Source organism: Pleurodeles waltl, chromosome 1_1 (assembly GCF_031143425.1).
Source record: "Pleurodeles waltl isolate 20211129_DDA chromosome 1_1, aPleWal1.hap1.20221129, whole genome shotgun sequence".
Classification (NCBI taxonomy): Eukaryota; Metazoa; Chordata; class Amphibia; order Caudata; family Salamandridae; genus Pleurodeles; species Pleurodeles waltl.
This window is the reverse complement of record NC_090436.1, coordinates 761,663,029-761,689,276: the sequence shown is the minus strand read 5'-3', so window position 1 is coordinate 761,689,276 and position 26,248 is coordinate 761,663,029. Positions and strand designations below refer to the sequence as shown.

The 26,248-nt window shown below is 46.7% G+C and overlaps 1 protein-coding gene across 3 annotated transcripts in view; it reads right to left on the bottom strand.

Moving 5' to 3' along the window:
- Window positions 1–26,248, bottom strand: part of CNTNAP4 (contactin associated protein family member 4) — a 2,124,586-nt gene that overhangs the window by 853,567 nt on the left and 1,244,771 nt on the right. For all 3 annotated transcript variants that reach the window (XM_069227637.1, XM_069227632.1, XM_069227640.1), the window contains exon 8: window positions 23,957–24,218. In XM_069227637.1, the coding sequence (XP_069083738.1) occupies window positions 23,957–24,218 (262 nt within the window). The remainder of the gene's footprint in view (window positions 1–23,956; window positions 24,219–26,248) is intronic.

The following is a 26,248-nucleotide window of genomic DNA, read 5'->3' as shown; positions in this document are numbered from 1 at the left end:
CACTGCACATACCCATCCCCCCTCACAAACCACCCTCACAACTCCTCCCACAAGGGAATGCCAGCACTGGGGGACAAGGGCACCCACAAATCGCACGCCATGGCACGATTTGTCCATCCGCCCCCAGAACAGGCCCCCAGTGATGACAGCAGCTCTGTCGACCTAGAACCTGATGACCAGCCCAGACCGTCGGGGACCTCTGGACAGTCGGTTCCCCACACACAGACACTGGCCACAGCAGACCCAACCCCCTCTGGGAATACCAGCACAGCTCCCACCCAGCGGGCCCATGCCTCTGTCTCGCGGACGCGTCAATCAGCGGTGTGTCCGCCACTACAGGGCACCCAGGCTGACCCACCACCCCAACAACAACAGGGACCTGGGGGCAGTGGGAGTGGGCACACCGTCCAGGGGACAGAGGCCCGGGGAAACAGGGCAACTGGGAGGGCTGCTGTGCGAGAGGGTGTTGACCGGCCCAGGGAACCCACTCTCCAAGAGGCCCTCACCACCATCATGGGAGAATACCACCACTCCCAGGAGACGATGGCGACGGTACTGGCCAGGTTCCAGGAGATCCAGGCACAGCAGGAGGAACGGTACATGGGGTTCAGAGACGAACTCAGGACCATCGGTACCGCAATGGGGACCATCGTCCTGGCCCTCAACCAGATAGTCACCACATTGTGGGACCATGTGGCACCCCAAAGGGCCCCTGTCACCAGCCCGGACGACGAACAGCCTACCAACTCTGCCGGCGCTAGTGGACAGGAGGCCCCCACACCACGACAGGCCACCAGAACCCCACCTCCTGCTGAAGATCAACCACCCCGCAAGCAGAACCTGAGATCACACAAGAAGACAGAGTAGGATGCCAAGACCCCCGCCAGCATAAGATACCCCCTGATGTCATCCCACTGTCCCACATTGTCACCCTGTCCAACCTTGAACTGCCCCTGCTCCATCCTTCCACAGGCATATGGACAATGCACCTGTGCTACTGAGAACTGGACTCTGCCATGGACATTACTCCACCCCCACCCATCACCGTTTTACTATCATGGACCTATACGCAGCACTTTCAATAAATCACCAATTGCACTTCAAATGTCAGGAGTCTGCTTGTATTCTTTACAAATGTATTACACATAACGGTGCAATAATGTTCATTTAACATTGTGATGACAACATACCAGTGTCAATAAGCATTAGTCCATGGGCAAACAAAGCAGAGGTCACGCTGTGGGTCATACAGCTCTGAAAAGGGAAGGGAAAGTCAAAAATCAGTGAAAAGGAACTGGGTGGAAACACAGAAAGTAGAGATGCAGGAGGCCAGAAGTAAATGTAAAATGGCGTGGGTGATTCTTACCTGTGTGCTACTGAAAATACTGTTGTATCACTGTGTCCCTGTTGTCCGTGTCGTCCCCGTCGTCTTCCTCCTCTTCACTCTCCACAGGCTCCACAGCTGCTACAACACCACCATCTGGACCATCCTCCTGCAGGAAAGGCACCTGGCGTCGCAAAGCCAGGTTGTGAAGCATACAGCAGGCCACGATGATCTGGCACACCTTCTTTGGTGAGTACATTAGGGATCCACCAGTCATATGCAGGCACCTAAACCTAGCCTACAGGACCCCGAAGGTCCGTTTTATAATCCTCCTAGTTCGGCCATGTGCCTCATTGTAGCGTTCCTCTGCCCTGGTCCGGGGATTCCTCACTGGGGTCAATAGCCAAGGCAGGTTGGGGTAACCAGAGTCACCTATTAGCCACACACGGTGTCTCTGTAGCTGTTCCATCACATAAGGGATGCTGCTATTTCGCATGACATACGCGTCATGCACTGACCCCGGGAACTTTGCATTTAGATGGGAGATGTACTGGTCAGCCAAACAGACCACCTGGACATTCATCGAATGGTAATTTTTTCTATTTCTGTACACCTGCTCATCGTCTTTTGGGGGTACTAAAGCCACATGGGTCCCATCAATGGCACCAATGATGTTGGGGATATGTCCAAGGGCATAGAAATCACCCTTCACAGTGGCCAAATCACCCTTCTCAGGGAAAACAATGTATCTCCACATGTATTTCATCAGGGCAGACAACACTCTGGACAAAACCTTAGAAAACATAGGCTGAGACATCCCTGATGACATGGCCACTGTTGTCTGAAAAGACCCACTTGCCAAAAAATGGAGTACTGACAGAACCTGCACCAGAGGGGGAATCCCTGTGGGTTGGCGGATGGGGGACATCAGGTCTGGCTCCAGCTGGGCACATAGTTCATGTATAGTGGCTCGGTCAAGTCGGTATCGAAGTACAATATGTCGTTCTTCCATTGTCGATAGGTCCACCAGCGGTCGGTACACGGGAGGATTCATCCTTCTCCTCGCAAGTCCCAGCGGACGGTGCCTAGGAAGGACAACATGGAGCACAGAGTCAAGCAACCCACAGGTTCGTTCACACAGCTTGCACAGTACACGAATCGCTATGCATTGAAAGGCTTGTATGAGTGGCAATGCAAGGCCTAGGCCTGTGTGACGCAGTAGAAATTAAGATATGGGGGCCCTTGAAATGGTGGCTGCCTGACCTGTGAAGTGTGACAGTGGGATGTGAGGTCACTGCGCTGGCATGGCACACCATGGCGGTAGACGGTCGAAGACCGCTGCGCAAAGCAGCATTGGTTAACATTGAACCCTATGGGTCTCAGGAGCCAATGACGATGTGCGCCGGCGGTCGCGGTACGCACCGCCGCGGTACGCACCGCCGCGGGCGTGACCGCCATTTTCCATCTGATTAATCACTCGAGACCTGATCATTAACAGGAGAGGACCTATACTGCAAGTGCTGCTGTGACCTCGGTCTGGAAGATACAATGGCTGCTGCGACTGGGGAAAGGGCCCCTGCCTTCACTTCTGAAGAGTTGGAGAAACTTGTGGATGGGGTCCTGCCCCAGTATGCGCTACTCTACGGTCCTCCAGACCAACAGGTAAGTCCACTGGGTGCACATTGAATGGGCTATGCCTGGGTTGTGAATGGTGGATGTAAGATGGTGGGGTGGGGAGCGAATGAGGAGTGCAAGGCACGACAGATGACAGCATGTGCCACATGGCAGGGTTGGGGAGGGGGGTGCAATCAAATCTAACATGCAGAAAATGTTGACATTTTCTTTCCCACCCTGTACATGTCAAATAGGTCCTATCAAGCACCGCTCCGCTGGGCCTCGCCGTCTCAAGCACCGCTCCGCTGGGCCCTTCCTGTCAAGCACCGCTCCGCTGGGCCCCGCCGTCTCAAGCACCGCTCCGCTGGGCCCTTCTTGTCAAGCACCGCTCCGCTGGGCCCCGCCGTCTCAAGCACCGCTCCGCTGGGCCCTTCCTGTCAAGCACCGCTCCGCTGGGCCCCGCCATCTCAAGCACCGCTCCGCTGGGCCCTTCCTGTCAAGCACCGCTCCGCTGGGCCCCGCCGTCTCAAGCACCGCTCCGCTGGGCCCTTCCTGTCAAGCACCGCTCCGCTGGGCCTCGCCGTCTCAAGCACCGCTCCGCTGGGCCCCGCCGTCTCAAGCACCGCTCCGCTGGGCCCTTCCTGTCAAGCACCGCTGACCCATTGACAGTGCCGGTTCTGTGTCGAGCTAGTGTTCACGCTGCACTCGGGGCACCCTGCCTCCTCCATTACCTGTGGAGTCTGTAATCCACCTGATGGCCTGTGTCTCTGCACTCCCCAGGATGGCAGAGTGGGCAGACCACCCACTGTAGAGACTTTTGAGACTGTGGCTTTGCAGTCCCCAGGATGGCACAGTGGGCAGACCACCCACTGTAGAGACTTGTGAGACTGTGGCTTTGCACTCCCCAGGATGGCACAGTGGGCAGACCACCCACTGTAGAGACTTGTGAGACTGTGGCTTTGCACTCCCCAGGATGGCACAGTGGGCATGGTGGACCCTTCGTGGATCTGGCGTTGTGGACTCATGTGGCTGAGGTGCCCCCCATTCCCTTCCCCCTGAGGTGCCTGTAGTTTTGTCATCTGATGCCCCAGCAGTGTTCTCTCCAACGGACTCAGGTCTCCTGTGTGGGCTTTGCCCATGTGTTGATACACTTTGGCCCACGGACAGTGGAAATTTAAGTGACTGTGCAGGACTTATTGCCTATGTTTATCGGTTTAGCAAGGCTTACTTGATTTTTTAAAAATCATATTGCTATTTTACCATGACTTCAATGACCCTCTTTTATACATAAATTTTGATTCTCACTTTAATTATGTGTTTGGATTATTCCGGGGGGTTTGGGTGGTGTCACTGTGACTTGGTGCTCTGCATTGGTGTGTAGATAGTTGGGGGGGGGGGGTCGCATATGTATGTGCACGTAAGCTTTCGTCCTCCCCCCTCCCCTGTGTCGTAGGTGCAGTACTCACCGTTGTCGTCTGCGCCGGCGTTCGTACTCGTGGTAGATGAGCAGGTAGACAAGAGCTGGTAGGATGTTTAATTCGGGTTCCATGCTGTTCTCCGTCCTCGTGGAGTGTGTATAGGTGAGCGTTTTCCCGTTCGTAGTCTGTTTCCGCCGTGTTTTTATTGGCGGGGCTCCCGCCCCGGAAAAGGTGGCGGATTGGTGAGTTGTGATAGTGTGGGCGGTACATTGTCTGCCGCCTGTCTGTTGGCGGTGACCGCCGCGCTGTTTGTTTGTGCCGCCGTGGCGGTCGGAGTGTTAAAGTGGCGGCCTGTGTTGGCGGTTCCCGCCATGGTCAGAATTCCTTTTTTTGGACCGCCAGCCTGTTGGCGGGTTGGCCGCCGCTTTAACACTGACCGCCAGGGTTGGAATGACCCCCTTAGTTAACACAATCAAGAATTTGGTATCACCTCAGACTAAAGAGGAGGTGAGTTAATTTCTTGGCATGGTTGAGTATTATGACGTTAACTCCAATATTTTGACGCTAGATGGGTCGAGCATCAAAATATAAATATGGACTAAGTTTGTGCCGGATTTGCGTAAAAAAAAATTACACAAATCTGGCACAAAAAGAGTATAAATATGGGCCTTAGTTTGACAATTCCAGCCGGAGTTACCTCGTCACCAGAGTGTTTTTAAAGATACAAACTTTACAGAGTGACTACCATAGACAACAATGGATTGGTCCTGATGCTGAGGGAAGCAGGCTCAAAGATGCTTACGGATGCACCTGTTGGTGTGCGGTCCATAGCGGGTGAAGTCCAGTGGAGTCCCCGATCCACAGGTGAGTGGGGGCTACTCTATCCATGGATCTCAAGGTCCCACAAAGTCCTCTTTGTAGGGTTCCAAGGGCTGCTGATGTAGACCTTTACCTTTTGCAAAACATTGGTCACAGAGCAAATCTTTGGTGGAGACTGGTGTTCGCTTGGAGTGACAAATCCAGTCACAACCAACACTTATAAGTCCAGCAGACCCAAGTGCACCTGTTGGCAATCTCTGAATTTTCATTTGGGGTCCTTGGTATCTCATAGCAGCAAAATGTCCCCAGTGGCTACCAGAGGTGTGACTTGGGTTCTTCCAGCTTTACTGTCTCCAGGGCTGTTCTGGGGGCCAGCCTACTGACCCTTGGAGTCTCTGCTTGAGATTGGGGATCAAAAGTAACTTTTCCCCAAGCCAGGCAGGCAGAACAGGGTCCAAACTCCCCTAGCCGAAAGTGCTGCAGGTGCAGTCGCCCTGGCACCACAGCCTCTCTCTGTGGGCTTTCAACCATGCAAAGTGGTCTTCCTCTCATCCTCCTGCCCATTATATCCAAGCAAAGTGCCCCAAGAGGGCAGTAAGGTTACTAGCCAATAGGTTAGATAGCCCCTTCATCTCTGGTTACACAGTTTGGATGATGTGTGGCATCTGGCAATTCCAGAGTGCAACATTCTTGCAACAACCAACATGGTTGAATTCTTCCTTGACTATAAAGACCTTGGTAGCTCACCCCTAGAGGTGTGGCTGCCATAGGGCTAAGGAGCCTTGGAAAACTGGTTTGTGAGCTGGTTTCCCCTCCTCTATCCCTGTCTCTACACTGGCTGCAGGAAACAAAAGGCATCCTGTCAAAGCGTGTTGTCTTTGCTGCTTTTCAAATGCGGCTTCACCTTTGAAGCATGCCTTTTGGGCCAACAACCTGAGCAGTCATCCTATGGAAGGAGGTCAAACCTTCCAAGGTGGCAACAGTCTTTGTTCCTGGCCTGGGAGTTGTTCACATGTCTCCCTAGGTGGGAAGAAAACTGTCTGTATGCTAGTGCCTTTATTAGGCCACTGGAGGTATATATAATGTTCAAGGATGGGGGTGCTTTGCTATATATTTAGAGGCAAAGTCGAACTGGCAGTGAAAACACTGTCCTTCCAGTCTGCAATAACAGGCTGGGGACCATTTTGCATCTTGTCAGACAGCGAGTGAAACAAACAGTGCTGCTGCCCTGAGGAGACACTCTGACGTACATGCCCTGGGTACCATAAAATAGGGGCTTAAAAGTAAGTTAGGCTTTGCCAATTGGGTGTATTCAATTTGTCATGCAACTTATATAGGATGAAAACACTGGCACTGGGATCTGGTTAGCAGGCTTCAGTGCACTCTCAGGTGGGGGGGGGAACCTGCAAAAACCCTGTTTCCTTACACTCATTTATTCAGTGGCACTTATCCAGCCCAGGTGCAGAGTGACAGGTAATTACCAGATACAGATTTTCCTCCCCACCTCTTCCTTCTCCGGAACTCAGTCAAGGACTGATAATTGATCCTTTTTTGCTGAGGACACCATTGTTCCCTCTGCCGGGGAGCAGAGTAATTAACTTGGACCTGCAGGGTGACAAAAAAAGCCTTGGATCTAATTCTAAGCAGAAATATGACAATTCTCTCAATACCCAAATATGTACATGTATGTTATTGGGTCCAGCAGATTCAAACTCAGTGTGCATGCTGCTTTGCCCCAGTTTGACACCTCAATTGAGCATTTAGGTCTAAGTGGAACAAAACAATTTTTTTTAAGGTAGATTTCACCTATGTGCACATTATGCAGTGACAATACAGATTTGTCATAAAAACCGTACTGTCCAATCTTTGATTGCCCATCAATATTATAAGGCCGACTTCAACTCAGCACCTACCCTGACAGGGTCCCTTCTGCCCTAGGTTAGGAGTGTGGAATTATGTGGCTGTGTACAATGATAGTCTCACACATGCAGTCTGCACACAAGCACACACATATGTGCACATTTGTTCATGTTTAACCAGCCACTGTCCCTTATCCTATGTTTGTTGCAGCAGTCAAATCTTAAAAGATGAACACTGGTGGTAACCATGTGCAATCCATTTACCATGTAAATACTGAGAGTCATATTTGGGTAGGGAGACACGCCCAAAATAAAGGTCCATAAATGTGTGCTCAAAAATGTAAAAGTAAAACTCCTGGTGTGCTAAAAGGGTGGTACCCATTTGCAACACACAGCACCACCAGCTGACACGAAGAGAAGAATCAGAATTGCTCACTGATACTTTTGCTAGTCTGCTGTACGAAGTGTCAATGGATTCTAACTACAAAACACCATTTGCATGCTGTCTACTATCACAGAGATCTTACACTGGCATTCGTACAGCAACACCACCCACATAACTCAACCGTGAGTCTGCCTCTCCCTATGGGGAACCCAGACTGCACTAATAACCCTTCTGTTTCTAAGTCAGATGCATCTAGGTCACTTAGGGGGTCATTCTGACCCTGGCGGTCATGGACCACCAGGGCCAACGACCGCGGGAGCACCGCCAACAGGCTGGCGATGCTCCCATGGGCATTCTGACCGCGGCGGTACAGCCGCGGTCAGAAACGGAAAACCGGCGGTGTCCCGCCGGTTTCCCGCTGCCCTGGGGAATCCTCCATGGCGGCGCTGCAGGCAGCGCCACCATGGGGATTCCGACCCCCTTACCGCCAGCCTGGCTCTGGCGGTTTTGACCGCCAGAACCTGGCTGGCGGTAACGGGTGTCGCGGGGCCCCTGGGGGCCCCTGCAGTGCCCATGCCATTGGCATGGGCACTGCAGGGGCCCCCTAACAGGGCCCCACCAAGATTTTCAGTGTCTGCCAAGCAGACACTGAAAATCGCGACGGGTGCAACTGCACCCGTCGGACCCCTTCCACTCCCCCGGCTCCATTCGGAGCCAGCATCCTCATGGAAGGGGGTTTCCCGCTGGGCTGGCGGGCGGCCTTCTGGCGGTCGCCCGCCAGCCCAGCGGGAAACTCAGAATTACCGCAGCGGTCTTTTGACCGCGCAGCGGTATTCTGCCGGCGGGACTTTGCCGGGCGGCCTCCGCCGCCCGTCAAAGTCAGAATGACCCCCTTAATGTCTACATTGCCTGAGCAAGTGTAAGCCCACCCTTGCTCTGGGTCATCCAACACAATTCCTGGCAGTGGTTCAGTGCCTTAGTACTGATGCCATCACAAAAGACCTGACTGAGACCTGTCCCGTGGGTCAATGACTGTTCTCCCTCTAGAAAGTACACAGCCCAGGACCCTCACTCATCCGTGTCCCTACACCCCAACGATGCAGGCACAGGCCCCTCCCAGGACCTCTGACCTTCACTCACAGTAGTTACTCTTGGGTCGGTCACTGCCACCACACCCTCCTCACCCTCCTGGGATGACTGTTTCCAAAGGAAACCACAGCCCAATTACAAAGCAGTCCCATAACAATAGTTCCCATTACAGGAACTCCTCACCTGTGGAATCTCATGCCCCACCAGATCAACTAGAACAGCATTTAAGCCCTGTGTAGGAGACTAAGATTCCATAGTGAATAACAGGTCACACTGAAGGCACTCACTGCCGCCTTTCACTACAATTAGCTGAGAGGCAGCCTCAACCTGCTGAGTCCAAGCAGCAAGCTAGGCCTCCTAAGGGTTCTTAGGGCATCACCCTCCAAGGCTGGTCTATCTAACGTGCAACAGGCAGAAGTGTGCTGGACATAGCCCTTGAGAAGTGGCCCTGAGGTTGCCTTCACCTCCTTCACCACTTTAACATGGGCATCCACCAAAACTGGTACACCTAAAGTGCACTCAGCACAAGTCTGCTGGAAAGAAACCTCCGCAACCTGCCCTTCTGACACCTCAGAGTAACATTACAAGACATGACTGTCAAGTACCAAACTGCTGCACAGAGCCCCTTCACTTGAGCTAGGCACCACCTGGCCACATGACTGTGCCACTGAAGGAACACCTGCCTTCTGTATCATCATGCTGGGGGCCACACCCATCAGCCAAACCAATGCCTGTCAAGCCAGGACTTCAATGAGCCTCAGGTCTGCACCCTAAGGCTGTACACCAGATGTTCACCAGGCTGTAGCCTGTCCTTCTGAAAGGGCAACAATCCTTAACAGACATATTTCCCTAACTCCAGATTGATGCTCGGGATCCATTCACTTAAGGTAGGCCTACCTGGCATGTAGGTAGGACATGGTGGCCTCATCCACCTCCTGTACACCCTCCATCAACAGGGAATACCTCCTGCTGCCCAGGGTCACATGGTCTACTTGACTGGACACTCAGATGGGTATTGCCTCAGCTGCCACCTGAGGTTCAGATAAAACAGACCTAGGATGACATCCTTCACTGAACTTAGGCAGGTGTCTATGGTGTAGTGGACATCTCAGGTTCCATCACTAGCTCATCCAAGTAATCCATCACCCCCCTTTGATCTCCTCAGGGTCAGTAACCTCCCATTGTACCTTGGGAACAATCTTTCTGGCCCACCCGCCACTAAAGTCCCCCCTGGACATCTCCGCCTCCCCCAAATAACCTATGGGGACAAAGAGAACCACAACATTTTCTCACACCCCGCAACCCCATAAACACCTGTTCACTTTGGTGTAAGGGTGTGTGTGTGACTCAAGGCAACCTAAAAAGCACCTGCTCTGGGAAGAGAGCAATAGAAAAATATCTTGGTAGATGTGGCACTTTCCTGATCTCTCATTTTCTTGCAATGTAGTGCATGTATGTTGCTGCAATGCATGACTTATTAGTACATTTTTCCCAAGATAATTCAAATAGGTTAAAGGGAGCAAGAGGGAAAGATTTGTAATGTTCTAAGTGAAAACAGGCCAAGAAAAAGTAAAACGCTAATTAAAAGTCACTATTAGCTGTAGACACAGACTTAGACATGATTTCAGGCTGACCATGATGAAACAGATACACATGTGGGTTTTGCCAATCAAAGTATTTTAACTTTGGATGTAGTCTTTGAAATTAATATGATAATCTTCCAGTGGGACAAGTTCTGCAATGTGGCCGATGAAGGTCTCTCGAGATGAATCAGATAGGTCAACATTGAGCTTCCTCTCAAGCCACTGAGTTTGGTAGTAAAAGATTTAGGAGGGACAAACATGGGTTTTATAGCAACTAAGGTGACTTTGCAGGTTAAAGTGATTTGCCACCTCAACCTGGAACAATATTTTACCTTTGGTCTTAGTATCTGTTTTTGAAGTAAGAATCCTCCACAAGGGCAAGGCTGAAAGTCACAGCCAAGCAGTGCTCCCAAAGTCTGGATAGCATAGTCACAGGATCTAGCAGAACCAGTTTTTAACACAGGACAAGGTTTGTGCATCCTCCCTAGGTAAGCCTCAGCATCTTGTATCTGTACACTGAGGTGGAAAAAATGACAAAGCCTCAACTTATTCCAAGTGCTGGAAAAGTTCCTCCTGGACTGTCATTCAGCCCCTAGCTCCTTAGGGCAGGCTTCTAAGCACCATGTCTCTCTCTAGCCGGGTCCAGCAGGGTCCAGTCCTATGTGGTCAACTGGGTCCTCTTGGAATCAGTACTGTTAGACTTTTCATCCTTGCCATGGTCTCCCTTAACTTTTTGCCTCTGTTCCCCAGGTTGTTGATGTGTGCTGGACTCTGATTTTGCTGTTTTTGTTACTCTGGGCACTTTACCACTGCTAACCAGTGCTAAAGTGCAAGTGCTCCTTTACAAAATGTGTATGTAATTGGATTATCCATGATTGGCATATTTGATTTACTAGTAAGTCCCTAGTGAAGTGCACTAGAGGTGCCAGCACCTGTAAATCAAATGTTGCTAGTGGGCCTGCAGCACTGGTTGTGCCACCCACATAAGTATCTCTGTAATCATGTCTCAGACCTGCCATTGCAGTGTCTGTGTGTGCAGTTTTAACTGTAAATTCGACTTGGCAAGTGTACCCACTTGCCAGGCCTAAACCTTCCCTTTTTTACATGTCAGACACCCCTAAGGTAGGCCCTAGGTAGCCTCAAGGGCAGGGTGCAGTGTGTGGTTAAGGTAGGACATGTAGCAATGTGTTTTATATGTCCTTACAGTGAAATATTGCTAAATTCATTTTCACTGTTGCAAGGCCTGTCCCTCTCATAGGTTAACATGGGGGCTACCTTTACATCTGATTAAAGTGTAGATTCCCTTTGGGAGCAGATGGGCATGTGGAGTTTGGGGTCTCTGAGCTCAAAATGTAAAAATACAACTTTTAGTAAAGTTGATTTTGAGATTGTGTATTTGAAAATGCCACTTTTAGAAAGTGGGCATTTTCTTGCTTATACCATTTCTGTGACTCTGCCTGTTTGTGGACTCCCTGCCTGGGTCAGTTTGACAGTTGGGCTGGTTGCACCTCACACTAGACAGTGACACAAAGGGAGCTGGGGTGTAGTCTGCATTTCCTGATGAGCTATCTGTGCTGGGAGGGGAGGGGGGAGTGGTCACTTACACCTGAAAGGGATGTGCCTGTCCTCACACAATGCAGTCTCCAACCCCCTGGTGAGTGTCTGGGGCCTGGCCTGGGCAAGGCAGGACTTCACACTCAAAAGAACTTTACTTTGAAGTAGGCCTACTTCAAAGGAGAAATTAGGTATAAGAAGGGCACACAAAATCAGACTTTAGAACACTTCTGGAAACCAAGAGTAACCTCTACCTGGAGAAGAGCTGAAGAGCTGAGGAAGAAGAGCTGCCTTGTCTGTGACTGTGCTTTGTGGAGCTATCCTGCAGTTGCTGCTTCTGCCAGAGTAAGAGGGCAAAGACTGGACTTTGTGTGCCTTCCATCTTGTGAAGATCTCCAAGGGCTTGATTTAGAGCTTGCCTCCTGTTGTTTGAAGTCTCAGGGACAGCAAAGACTTCTCTCTGCCAGCACCTGGAGTATCTGGAGAGACTCTTACTCTGCCAAGTGGTGCCCATCCAGTTCCTGGGACCCTGAAAGGAGAAGCTGGCAGCCTAAGAGGAGGAAATCCACTCACAGAGCACTGTGCGGGGAAAAGATCGACACAACTCCGACGCGCCACCGGCTCCGTGGCTTAAAATCGATGCTCAAAGGAAACACGTCCGAAGAATCGACGCACGGAGCTGGAGAAATGACGTGCAGCACCGCTGGGCGTGTGAAAACAACGCAAGGCCTGCGCGGACCCGAGAGTGCTGACCAGATCGATGCATCGCTCTCCTCCGGAGAGAAGAAACAACGCACCCCGAACCGGCAAAAGGAGAAACAACACAAGGTCTCACTCGTGAGTGAAATCAACGCATCGCAAGCCCTTTTTGATGTGCACTCGCCCATGCAGGGTTATTTTGGACGCACCCAAAGGTACATTTTTACGCTAACAGTGTTAGTGTGTGTTTTAAACTACATAAAGACTCTTTTTGCTTTTTAATTGATAACTTGACTTGTGCATTGTGGATATTTGTTGTTTTGGTCTTGTTTTGTTTAGATAAATATTTTCTATTTTTCTAAACTGGTGTTGTGTCATTTTGTAGTGTTTTCATTAAGTTACTGTGTGTGTTGATACAAATACTTTACACCTAGCGCTCTGAAGTTAAGCCTACTGCTGAGCCAAGCTACCAAGGGGATAGGCAGGGGTTAGCTGAGGATGATTCTCTTTTACCCTGACTATACTGAGGGTCCTTGCTTGAACAGGAGGTAACCTGACTGTCAATTCTAGCAATTACAATACTCACTTTTTGTGCCCCTGAAGCTAGCAAGAGACATTCCACTTTATTCTTGAACAACAGTTCCAATGCCAGGGTGCCAACATGATTCAGGGTCTCTTGAAACCTTTCGTAAGTCCTTTTCTTTCTACAGAGATAGGCTGTAGTGGTTTTCTTCTACTAGGGCCTTCTTCATCTGATGCAGTCATTCTAATTCCAAAAACAGACACAAAAGGTTGCGGTTGAGGTGTCTGATTTATCCTGTGTACTGACCAGTGATTAGAGAACCTCTCCAAAGAACCCATTCCACCTCCTTCGTAGCAATTTGTATTTGCCTTGCAGTAAAAGTATCCTGGATCCCTACTTCAAGATGGCAGAAACCAGTTGGTACCAAGCAGGCCTGACTTTGCACCTTCACTACCCCCTCATGCAGATAACCTATTTTTCCATCTAACATATGCTAATTGATTTTCTCTCCTAAAGTAGCTGGAGCTTGTCTATGTAGAAGATCCTGGAAATAAATAAGAAAAGACCTCCCTGTTATGTCTAAGTAATAAGGGATAGTGGTAAAGATGCCCTTGTCATGCCAACTGTTCCTGTCCACCCCCAGATAGCTAATCCCTCCTATGTGTTCTGCAGTTAACACAAGTTTACTCCTTCTGGGCTCAGAGGCAGTCTATTATTCTGTAATCCAGAGTTGTTACCTCAAATGATATGTACTCTAGCTTTGTTTGTGTGAAGAGTTGCAGAACTGATTTTAAGCCATTTTTGGCTCAGGCTCTTCAAATAATTTTTACAAAGATACTTATTTACTTAAGTTATCAAAATCTGACTTCACCATTAAATCAGATTTTGAAAAGTAAGCAAGAATTAACTTGAAAGTATATTTCCAAAATGTTCAGTGGTTGGATAGAAAATAAAGATTTTATCCCACCTAGGCCTGTTGAGGGAAAAATCTAGCAAGCCTACACAGTGACATAGCTTTTGTCAGTGTGAGAGTACACTAACTCTAACACATAGTCTGCCTCATTTTTAAAAGCACTGTAGAAAACTGGGTTTTTGATTGAGGAGGGTGAAGACCTTTCTCATGCAACAACCACAATCCCTATCAGCTGAACCACAAAAGTTACAAAACTAATCTGTGCTTTACCCTCCGGTATCTTGGCAGAAAAACAATCAGGTTTCACTTAGAGACAATTTGTAAATTGTTAATGCAGCACTCGAACAGTCATAAAGTTAAACACAGCACAAAAAACAATTCCACGCCAAGTTATAAAACATAGACAAATTTAACAAATAATTTGACATCAAAACAAATTAAATTCAATCAGTAGAACCGGAGTTTTGATTTTTTAAAGTTACATTTTAAGGGAAAAATAGCCCCTAAAAAATCAACATGCCAACCGTAGTCATCTAATCTCATGAGATATGGACAAACTCAAATGTTATGGTAGGCCACGATGAAGCGCTGTTCAGGTACATGAAGTGGATTGGGTCCGAGCTTCAGACTTGGAAGAATTTTTGAAGAAAAATGTCTAAGGAGGTAAAGGTCAGCAGGGCAAGCCAGGCTGGTAGTGTCCTAGAAAGAGGCAGCATCACTGGGGAGCTGCTGGATGTACAAAGTCACTGTGAAGATTTCTACATTCTGGCTTTGTCACTTTTTCAGAAGTAGGAAATATACAGTGGGACAAAGCTGGAGACTGTAGTGGATAATGGGTCTGTTTGCAGCTGTGGAGAAGAACATAGCAGGAGCTACCACACCATTAGGCAGACCAGCAATATACCTTTGGTGGATCGGCGTGCAGAAAGGTCTCTGTCACCTGTTGGTTATTGGGCAACTTGGTTGTGGAAAGTTTTTTAAGACCTACGGTTCTGTTTTTGAGCACCACTTTAAAGGGTCCAGGACTAGTGGGTTACCACTTGGAAGGCAGGATTCACTTCAGGCAGGGACCAAGTGCTAGTTCAAGGTTGTTGAAGCTTTTTGTGTCTTTGTAGCTCCGAACAGGAGGCCAACCAGTTAACCCTTGCAGTCACTCTGGTAGTCCTGGGGTCAAGTAGCAAGACAGCCAGACAGTCCTCTGAGGACACAAAGCAGGCTCCAAGCAGCAGGGCAGTCTTTTGGTATGAGCTGGCCAGTCCTCGGAGGTAAAAAACAGTCCTCAAGCAGCAGGGCAGAGATGATCCGAGGGTCTAATATTTATACATGGTGCTAGTGTTTGAAGTTTGAGAAACCTCTAGATCGCTCCCCTTATTTGGTTCTGGACATTTCCTTCTTCCACTGCCCAGGCTCCAAGAGGTCTATGGTGACAAAAGACCAGTGTCAAGTTCTTTGTGAGTGTGCTTGAGGTAGCCAGGATGGGAGGGCAAAGAACAGCTCCAACCTTCCCATCCTAGCAGGATGGCCCATCCTGCAAACATCTAGTCCCCCTTTGTATCACTGTCTGAGAGGAAGACACAAAGGCCAACGGCCAACTATTCACAGTAATATGAACCAGGACACAGGGTTCAGACACCAAGGGCCAGATGTACGAAAAAAGCAATTTGCGACTTGCAAATTGCGAGTCCCTGCGACTCGCAATTTGCAAGTCGCAAATTGCTATGCAGTACGGTGTCTCAGACACCGACTGCAACTCGCAATGGGGTCGCAATGACCCACCTCATGAATATTCATGAGGTGGGTCGCAAATTGCGGCCCCATTGCGAGTATGGGCACTCGCTAACATGGAAGCCTGCTGACGTCAGCAGGCCTCCATGTTAGCGACCTGCTTGTCAATAAAGCAGTTTTTTTTTTTTTGAAGTGTAGCCCGTTTTCCCTAAGGGAAAACGAGCTGCACTACAAAAAAAAACCGAAACCTTTAGTTTCGGATTTTTCAGGGCAGGGAGTGGTCCCTTGGACCACTCCCTGCCCTGAAAAAATATTTTTGGGTGCAATCACAAACTGGAAGGGGTCCCATAGGGACCCCTTCCAATTTGCGATTGGGTTACCATCCACTTGAAGTGGATGGTAACTGCGATGCCATTTGCGACCGCATATGCGGTCGCAAATGGTATTGCATCCCAATGCGACTCGCAAATAGGAAGGGAACACCCCTTCCTATTTGCGAGTCTGAAATGCATTTTGCGAGTCGGTAACGACTCGCAAAATGCATTTCTGCATTGGGATACGCGTTTTGCGACTCGCAAACGGCAAATTTTGCCGTTTGCGAGTCGCAAAACGTTTCGTACATCTGGCCCCAAATGGTTAGGATAAGAAAATGCCAACTTTCTAAAAGTGGCATTTTCAGAATTGTGACTTAAAAAATCCGACTTTACAATTGAAGAGGATTTTAAAATATAAGTATTTTGGGACCAAACATGACATTTCTACCTATTCCTATTCGAAAGCTATCACTTAATAAATGTAATACGGTAACCCAACGTTATCCTAAGGGAGAGGTAGGCCTCGTGGTGAAATACCAATTTGCGAGCTTTCCATTACCAGGACATAAAACTTAAAAGTACATTTCCAACTTTTTAAATGGAATGCACCCTTCCCTATGGGCTATTTAGAGCCTGCCATCGGTGTGACTTGTATGTATTAAAAGGCAAAGTGAGGCTTGGCAAATGATTTTTTTTTACCAAGTTGAATTAGTAGTTTACCACTGCACACAGGATGCACTGGCAGGCCTGAGACTTGTTTTGAAGGGCCACCTAAATGGGTGGCAAAATAAGTGATGCCAGCCCACTAGTAGCATTTCATTTACAGACCAAGGGTATATGTAGTACCACTTTACTAGGGACCTTTAAGTTAAATAAATTTGGCAATTGAGTGTAACCCAATTTTATCATGTTTCAAGGAGAGAGCGCAAATATTTTAGCAGTGGTTAGCAGTGGTAAAGTGCAAAGATTAGTACAAGCCAACAAAAGTGACTTGGAAATCAGGAGGGGCAAAGGCATAAAATATGGGGCTAACTCTGCAGAGAGTGCCAAGTCCAACAAGCACTCTGCTCTGTGGGCTTAAAAGGCACTTTCTAGGGATGACTTCAGAATATATATAAAATACGCTTTTCCTACATGGCAAAGGCATTTGTCCCTGTCATGTGTCACTGCATTGCATTAAACTGCAGGACAACCACAGTACAGTAGCTCTGCTGGTAGCCATATATTTTGTCATGTCTGTGGTTGGTTGGTGTAATAACACACTGCAGCCCAAATATGTTTTAATATCAAAGCCACATGTAATTTCTTTGTGATTCACAATATTCGTAGTGCACATGGAAACAGGCCAATTGGCTAAAACCAATTTTACAACTTCCTTTTTAGGGCAAGATTACAGACTCTGTGGCAATGATTAAGAGTGTCACAGGGCACACAGTACTAATACTAGAAGAATAGGATCCATGAACGGAAATAAACCTGATATGACCATGCAAAAGTCCTATGTGTGTTTATGCACCAGCCTTTCCCTTAGCCTTACTGAAGAAATACTTCTGTTACTTTTGAATACTAAGCATTCTTGGTCCATACTTCATCCTTTATCATCCAAAACCTGCTTTTGCCTACATAGCTTCCTAATGGCTAACTATTTCGCCCCTCTCTCCTACTTTCCTTAAACATTTATCCTGCCCAATGGACTCCTTTCACTTTTCTACTAGTTCACCTATTATTGTCACCACTGTGTCATCAAATGCACTCCCATTCACTCTTTCTGCACCTGTTTCTTTCTTTGTTGTTTGCAACTATGTACGATAGAAGATAATCTGCCATTGTATTACTTTTCCCATGAATGTAGCCACCCTCTGATATATTTTTTCTTGCTTCTAACACTCATCTATTTATCCTCATCAACACCTTGCCTGATCCCATATTTCAAAACTTTCCGTCAGCACTTCATGATCTGTTTCTAAAGCTTCCTTCTCTGTAATACTGTACTCAGTTCCAGTCTCTGTAAAATAACCCTAAAGTATCACATTGGTTTATAACAGTTATAAATCAAAGTGATTTGCAATAGTAGTCATCAACATCTCTTGTCAATGCCCCCAATGAAAGTGGTTTGATTAAATCCTCCATCAGTAGCTCACATTCTAGCTTACTTTCCTATGTCCATTCAAATAGTGCATCTTTGTCAACCATCTTAAATGTACAGTATTGCTAAACATAGTCCTCACAATCTTCAAATTGAATTCTTCCATTTCTAAAAAAGAAGTAATTGATCTTCGCCCCTTATTTTTGGAGAATCCCAGATCATGTGTATTAAGCTGTCTCACATGTACCTCCCTCACAACAAATTAAATGTACGAAAATAATTAATCACCTTTTACCTCAACTCACACTTCCCTATATTTTCTGTGAAACCCTTCTCCATCAAACTGTTACATACCTTTCTGAATTTATCATCATACTTCTTGGTCCTATGTCCTCCCTTAAGTAATAAATGTTGTCAGATCCTTCTTCTCAGGATGAAATTTGATCCTGTGATATGTCTATAACAGGCCAGCAACATAATCATCTGTCCTGACTGGGGTAATGGATGTCTATTCTCCACTACAGTCTTATTCTATCAATACCTGGATGGGTCACTCCTGGTGAATGTTTTGCAAAAATGATTGGCGTAAGCCCCTCACTCTTCAATTAGGCCATCTTTAGGTAATCTATCAAATTCCTGATTGGAGCCTTTCAACTTAATCTCTTAAATTCCTCTCTTGCTGCATCCTGAGAACCTTTCCGTCTTTTGGTGCCATTGAATTGGTACCATTTACCAATTTTATTATCTGTACAAATTACTATCAGTCCCAAACATTTTCTTAAAAATAGTGAGAATTCATATCTTTCTCATTCTTCTTTCACTCTTCATTCATCTGGTAATTGTTTTTAGTTGCACACACTGTCCCTCATAACCCTTCTTTATCTCACTGCAACTCTTTTTCAAAATCTCAAAACATATCTATGGGATAAACTTCATACTCTCCTAGACTGACAGTGGCCTTCCATAAATTTACCTTTTGCCTCTTCTGTCTGTTAACACATTCTCTGGAAAATAACATTCATTTTGAACCAGCCTATCTTCATATTAATTTGAACATTTCTCACAATATCTATGCCTGTTTCAATTTTATCCTCATTGTCACCATCCACCAAGGCTGTTTCTTTCACTTCTATTAGTAATTTTCCAATAGTCATTGTTTTTGGTTTGTAACAGGTTTTGCAATACCTTGCTAAATGTCCCCTCTTACTAAACTTATTACATATCATTTTTACCACCGTACAGCCTCCAGAACTGTCTGTCTGTCGTTTTCATACTGGTAACAACATCTTGACTCATTGCTTTTGCAATCCCTTTTCTAGCTTTCTTCGTACCCTTGGTATTACGCTGTTCCTTCCATTCCACTTTTTGATCACACCTACTTCACTTATTTGGTTTCATCACACACATTTTTTCACACACATCATTCAGGTTCTGCTTCATGGACAATTCTACCACTTTGCTCAAACTAGGATTTTATATTCAGCCATAATTGGATGAAAAAGTAATATTGATCATGTAACCTCTCTTTGGTGTTTTCCCTAATTCATCAGTTCTCACAAATTTTCTTAGGGCAATGATATATTCCTTACGGTTTTCCTTCTATTTGATCCTAGCTTCCAAATTGGTACCTCTTATGACCCACACTCAATTTAGGTAAATAATTTGTTTCCATTTTCTTAAAACATGTTTGATTCATTTACATTCCTCTTCACTCTCACCTTCTGTAACACTCATAAATTACTTAACACTGTGAGCCACAACAAAATATATAAGCTGTGATATTTCTCTATTTCTTCTTCTTGAAGTATGGGGGTATCTGCACTTGTATCATCTTGAAAATGCAATTTTCTCACTTGTTAAACACCATTCACTCCAAAACATAAGCTACTTTTCAAATTTGATGCCTTACATAACCCACAAATATACCAAACAATGTCTATACTGTCATCTATTTAAGAATCCTTCTACCTGTTTCTAAAATGGCATCAGAGACCTGTCTTGGCAATTGACCCTAATGTTGGCAGCACAACTACAAAAATGTTTCCAAAAACTAACAGGCAGTGATAAAAACACTTCTGCGAGATGTTCCCTGTAGCTTTTTCTCTTCACTCCTCCAACACCCAAACAATTTAGAAAACTGATTGTTCCTTATGATCAACACAACCCTGTACCACCTTATTAGAATTATGAATCGTGCTCTAATCCAAACTCTGAAGATTCAATATTGATAGGCCCAACTCACTCAGACATTGTACAATCACCAGCACATCAGTGCATATCAAGCACATAGACACAGGTAAAGATTTGCATGGAGCTTTGAGGAGAGGCACAGCTGATCTTGTACACTAGTGCACCACTGGTTGTCTGGGAGACGGGAATGATGCATTGCACAGCTAATGTGCCATCACGCAAACTGGATGTAAATGAAATGCTCCCTGAATGCCTTCCTAATCAATTCTCCTGCCGGTGACAGCAGCTTGGTAAAAACTTGTAGTGAACTAGAGTGTTAGTGCAGTAATATTCCTAACCATGGTGAAGCAAGTTATTCAATTTAGAAAACAAAGATGAGGCACAACATTGTTCCTTTCTTTACTCCCTTGAGACTGTGAGGGCAATGTACCTCCAAGCATCCTGTTAACTCTTTGCTCACACCAGAACGAAGGCTGTTCCTTTTAGGTGTGGCTGTCTCTGGGACATACCCTTTAACATTTTTTATATGGAGTCACAGGATTCACAAAGAGTGTTTAAAATACATTGTCATTCAATAAGAGCCCTATACTCACTCAGTTGCTTTTGTGTCAATGACTTTGTCCTAGTGTACTATGTTGCATTGTTAAGAAGCTGGAGTTCAATTCAGTCAGTGGTATAAAATGGTATGTATTGGGTGCAGTTTGGTTCAAAATAGTCCCTGATATTTGAGTGGGGACACAGGGGAAATTCAGACTTCACTCTGTCAGACAATGTCTCTAAAATATGCACAGTTTTGTGAGTTGTCAAAAACTCAGACTAGGTGATAAAAGCAGAACGTGAGCAGCAATAACTGATGATTAATTTTGAAGGAAAGATCCCACACAGAGTGAGTTTTACTTGGGGCTCTTGACAAACCTTGCCTCCCTCTAATTCATTTGAGAACAATGTGGTGACTGTGATGAGAAATTACGTGTTCCAAGAAGATCACATTACATGTCACTTGATTGTAAGCATCCCCTCATGCTCCAGTGTATGTTTTAATAACTGCTAGAGATTTGACATTTGACTTGTTTGCCTTTATGTTTAAAGCCTTACTGGTCGGTCCCAATGCATAGTCATTTTCTATAAATAATAAAATCAGTATGCTCCTCTAAAATATGCTGAAACCTTTATTAGGTATACTATATGGGGCAGGAGGTGGAATTCAAATGCCACCATTGAAGTTTTGAGGACTGGACTAAGTTTTTGACTGCAAAATATCTTAACAATGGCGAACTTTGCTTGTGGGAGATTTTATGTGCAAAACCATTAACCATCAAATTATTATGCCCAGAGAACTCTTACACTAAATGTTTGATTTTATTGCGATTCTTTTCAGGAAACTCCGATTATGCTTTGTTCCTACAATTTAATAACTTTAAAAATTAGCAGAGGACAATCTTCACAACTTTCCACTTCCTGTTTATTAATGCCATGAATTCCAATAATTAGTACGTTATTTCTTTTCAATTAGAATGTATGAAATCTTCAAAATCTGTGCGCATGTCTCCAAAAATGTAGCAAGTTTATAAAAGAAATCCCTCTCAGGTGAGGCAGTCTTCCATTTGGAATTTTCATGTAATTAAGTATGTAAAGGAATCAGTAAATAATTACTGCAAACAGAGATTAGGCATGCAAACGTGAACTCCCACAAAATCAGAACTTTGTTGGTTATTTCAAATGTTATTGATGGTGATTACCACCATAGAAAAAGGGAAACGCACCGTATAAAGGTTAAAATGTGCTCCCAGGATGCAATAAGGGAGGAACTACCCTATTATAAACGAGGACATTAGGAAAGGATGTTTTCTACAGATTACTTTAGCGTATGTAACTATAGGGGTGATTCTAACTTCGGCGGGCGGCGGAGGCTGCCCGCCGAAGTTCCCCCACCAAAATACCGCTCCGCGGTCGAAAGACCGCTGAAGGTATTTTGGGATTTGCCCTGGGCTGGCGGGCGGCCGCCAAAAGGCCGCCCGCCAGCCCAGGGCAAATCAGCCTTCCCACGAGGACGCCGGCTCAGAATTGAGCCGGCGTAGTGGGAAGGTGCGACGGGTGCAGTGGCACCCGTCGCGTATTTCAGTGTCTGCATAGCAGACACTGAAATACTTTGTGGGGCCCTCTTACGGGGGCCCCTGCAGTGCCCATGCCATTGGCATGGGCACTGGAGGGGCCCCCAGGGGCCCCGCGGCACCCCCTACCGCCATCCTGTTCCTGGCGGGAGTCCAGCCAGGAACAGGATGGCGGTAGGGGGTGTCAGAATCCCCATGGCGGCGGAGCGCGCTCCGCCGCCATGGAGGATTCTGCAGGGCAGCGGGAAACCGGCGGGAGACCGCCGGTTTCCCGCATCTGACCGCAGCCGAACCGCCGCGGTCAGAATGCCCTGCGGGGCACCGCCGGTCTGTCGGCGGTGCTCCCGCCGACCCTGGCCCCGGCGGTCTCAGACCGCCGGGGTCAGAATGACCCCCTATATGTTTTAAGAAAGGTGCTAAACACACATAAAACGTGTTTGCAAAAGGGTTAGAATTCCGAGGCAAGGGACTTTCAAACGTAAAACTTCAAACGTTGAAGGGTGAGTGCTACTCCGTGGAATTCTCCAAAAATAAATACTCCCTGAAAAACATACACTTCAATCCCCTAAATAAAAATAAAAAAAACAGTGCTATAAAACTCTCCACTGCAAACGTTCCCTCAAGCAAGTACATCCATGTAAAGTTTTGGCTCAGACTAACCTGTTTTATTGTACTGAGGGGCTTATTTATAGGCCCCTAGTGCCACCCTGCACCACATTAACGTAATTAATTTTGACGTGAATGTGGCCCAACAAGGCCAAAATCCTCATGCTATTTTTACATAGTGGTGCAATTCATGCACTGCCCCACTCTGTAACCCTTTGCGCTACATTATGCCGGCGACAGGCATAATGTATGCAAAGGGGGCGTTACCCATTAGGGGAGCCGGAAAAATTGCCATTTTTTATGGCAATTTTAACATGTGCTCAAGAGCAGGCGTTAAAAGGAGCCTCCCATTCTTTATAATGGGGTCCTATGCACTCTGCACGAGTAGCAACAATATTTTGGCACTACTCCTACGGAGTACATCAATAGCGTCATGTAAGATGACGCTATTGCCCTCTAACCTGCGCCATGGTGCGCTGTATTTTAAATACGGCGCATATATGGTGGCGGTAGGGGGGTGGTAAGGGGCACAAGGAAAGTGGTGCTGCACTCAGTGCAGCGCCACTTTCCATAAATCTGCCCCAATGTTTTTCAGAATATACCAGGGGTGGCTCCTCCATAAGGGTGGAGGAGTGTCGCCCCCCGCCAGCAGCGGCAGCTGCAAACCTTTTCCACAAAAACAATAATAAACTTCATTATCATTTTTGGGGAAAGATGTGGGGCCACGGGGGTGACGAGCAATGAGAGGGAGTGCTGTGCACTACCCCTCGGTGCACATACAAGTTTGGCCGGCCATCTGAGGCCGGCCAGACACACATGTGCACAGGGCTCTCTCCAGCCCAGCAACTTTGTTTGCCTGGGAGCGCCCTGGCTGGGTGCTCCCAGACAATCCTGATGCTGCTATGAGCAGCGTCAGGATTGGTGCAGGGCAGGCTAGGAGCCTGTGCCTGCAGGCAGTCAGAAACGTTTAGGAGCAGCGTGGTCGTGAAGGCGGCAGCGACACAGGTAAGTGTTTTTTTTAATTATTTTTTATTTAATCCCCCCTACCTCCTCCCGAGCCTCGACTGGAAGGTACTGGGACATTGGTAAATGCACATAATGTAATACATAAGACGTATACAACTGTCAATTGCCTTGCCCATACCCGCAACGATATCCGTGTGGAGTTTCCCTTGCTTGAAAAGGCTGAGTCTGAGTTTTCCATCACTCATGTAGAGAAGAAGATCTCCGGATGACCGGTTAAGTCTGGTGAACAATAGCAAGCCATTGACATTCCAGGTGCGAAACTGAAAGCTCACGAACAGTTCTTCTTGTTGGGATGCGCCTGGAAGAGCGAGGTAACTCTTGGAGGTCAGAAAGGTCACAGGCACAATTTGTGGCTCTGTGCAAAAAAAGGATACGTTGCCCTGAAAATGAGAAAAAAGCGGGAGTGAGAAGGCTGAACAAACCGTTAGGAATGGCTTTTCATAATTTCTTCAAAGGATTGTCTCATTTCACTGTCGTCATCAGCCATCAAAGTACCTACATACACAACAGTTTTAAACAATAAAAACAAATTTATAATGCAACATTACAAAACATCGAATTAGGTAAAAAAAATGTAAACAATCAAATCAATGCATTACATAATTTTATATATGAGGACATAGCATCCTGCCAACCCTAAATCTTTTGCTGCCAATTCAAGCCTTGACTGTGTAATAAAAAGTAAAATTCACTATCATCATGTTCACACTGGCAGTGCTCTAATTTTCCACAAATTTAGGGTCTGAAACATTAGATTCAACAGTTTAAACCAAGAGAGATATTTGGTGCCTGGGAACAATACTACGTTTTTCTAGCCATTTCTGAAGCTTCCAAGAGTTATATGTGCTTCTATCATTGCCCAGTATATTAAGGGCCTCAGTGATATGTTTATCTATTATAATAATTCGAATCCTCTAATATATATTCTAAGTGGGATGTAAATATACATCCATTTGTTGCCTTGGTTTAAAAAATAAATACACCATTTCACACACAATATATCAGGACTGCAGCAGAGAAGAAACAGGCTGGCAAAACACTCTGACAGACAATCGATCACCTTTCTTTGATGTACACAGAGTGGTGGTACTCCCTGTTCACAACATAAGAGTGAAGAAAATCCAAGAACAAGAGAAATATGCCACAACGGCTTCTTAACACGAAGGGCCTGTGGGAAATCCTCTTTTTCTCCATGGATTTTTCACTTTTTGCTGGACTCTATGGCCCATATTTATACTTTTTGATGCAAAACTGCGCCAACGCAGTTTTGCGTCAAAAAAATTAGTGCCGGCTAACGCCATTCTGAAGCACCATGCGGGCGCCGTATTTATTGAATGACGTTAGCCGGCGTTAGCCGCCGGCGCCGTCTGGTGTGTGTTAAAAAAAACGACGTACACCAGGCAGCGTCGGCGTAGGGGGATATGGGGCTTGGGCATCAAGAAATGGGGCAAGTCAGGTTGAGGCAATTTTTTCGCCTCAACCCGATTTGCGCCATTTTTTACGACTCCCAACCCCCATAGAAATGACTCCTGTCTTAGCAAAGACAGGAGTCATACCCCCTTGCCCAATGGTCATGGTCATTGGGCATAGTGGCATGTAGGGGGGCACAAATCAGGCCCCCCTATGCCACAATTTTTTTTTTTTTTTTAATTTACCTGTACTTACCTTAATGTCCCTGGGATGGGTCCCTCCAGCCTTGGGTGTCCTCCTGGGGTGGGCAAGGGTGACGGGGGGGTCCCTGGGGGCATGGGAGGGCACCTCTGGGCTCCTTCAGAGCCCACAGGTCCCTTAACGCCTGCCTTTTGCAGGTGCTAAAAAACGGCGCAAAAGCGGGCGTACGTCATTTTTTTTGACCCGCCCACTCCCGGGCGTGATTTTTGCCCGGGAGTATAAATCCGACGCACATGCCTCGGAGTCGATTTTTTAGACGGGAACGCCTACCTTGCATATAATTAACGCAAAGTAGGTGTCCAAGCAAAAAAATTACGCAAACTCCATGGACTTTGGCGCTAGACGCGTCTAACGCCAAAGTATAAATATGGAGTTAGTTTTGCGTCGAAATTGCGTTAAAAAAAACGACGCAATTCCGGCGCAAACGGAGTATAAATATGCTCCTATATTTTTGTTGTTTTAGAGCTCCCAGTATTGTACACCTGCTAACCAGCAGTAAGTTATGGGCTTCCCCTTTAGACATTGTTTAATTGGATAATTCCTAATTGGCACATTTAACTTGCCTATAGTCACTAGTATATATTACAAAGTGTACCTGGAACCTGGAAGTTAAATGACACTAGCGAATTGAAGCACCTATTGCTCCATCTACTACGGGGACAATGCAAACAGTGCTTCAGGCCTACCATTGTAGCCTGACTGTAGCAGTGCAACACTTAGGCCCTGATTCTGACCCCGG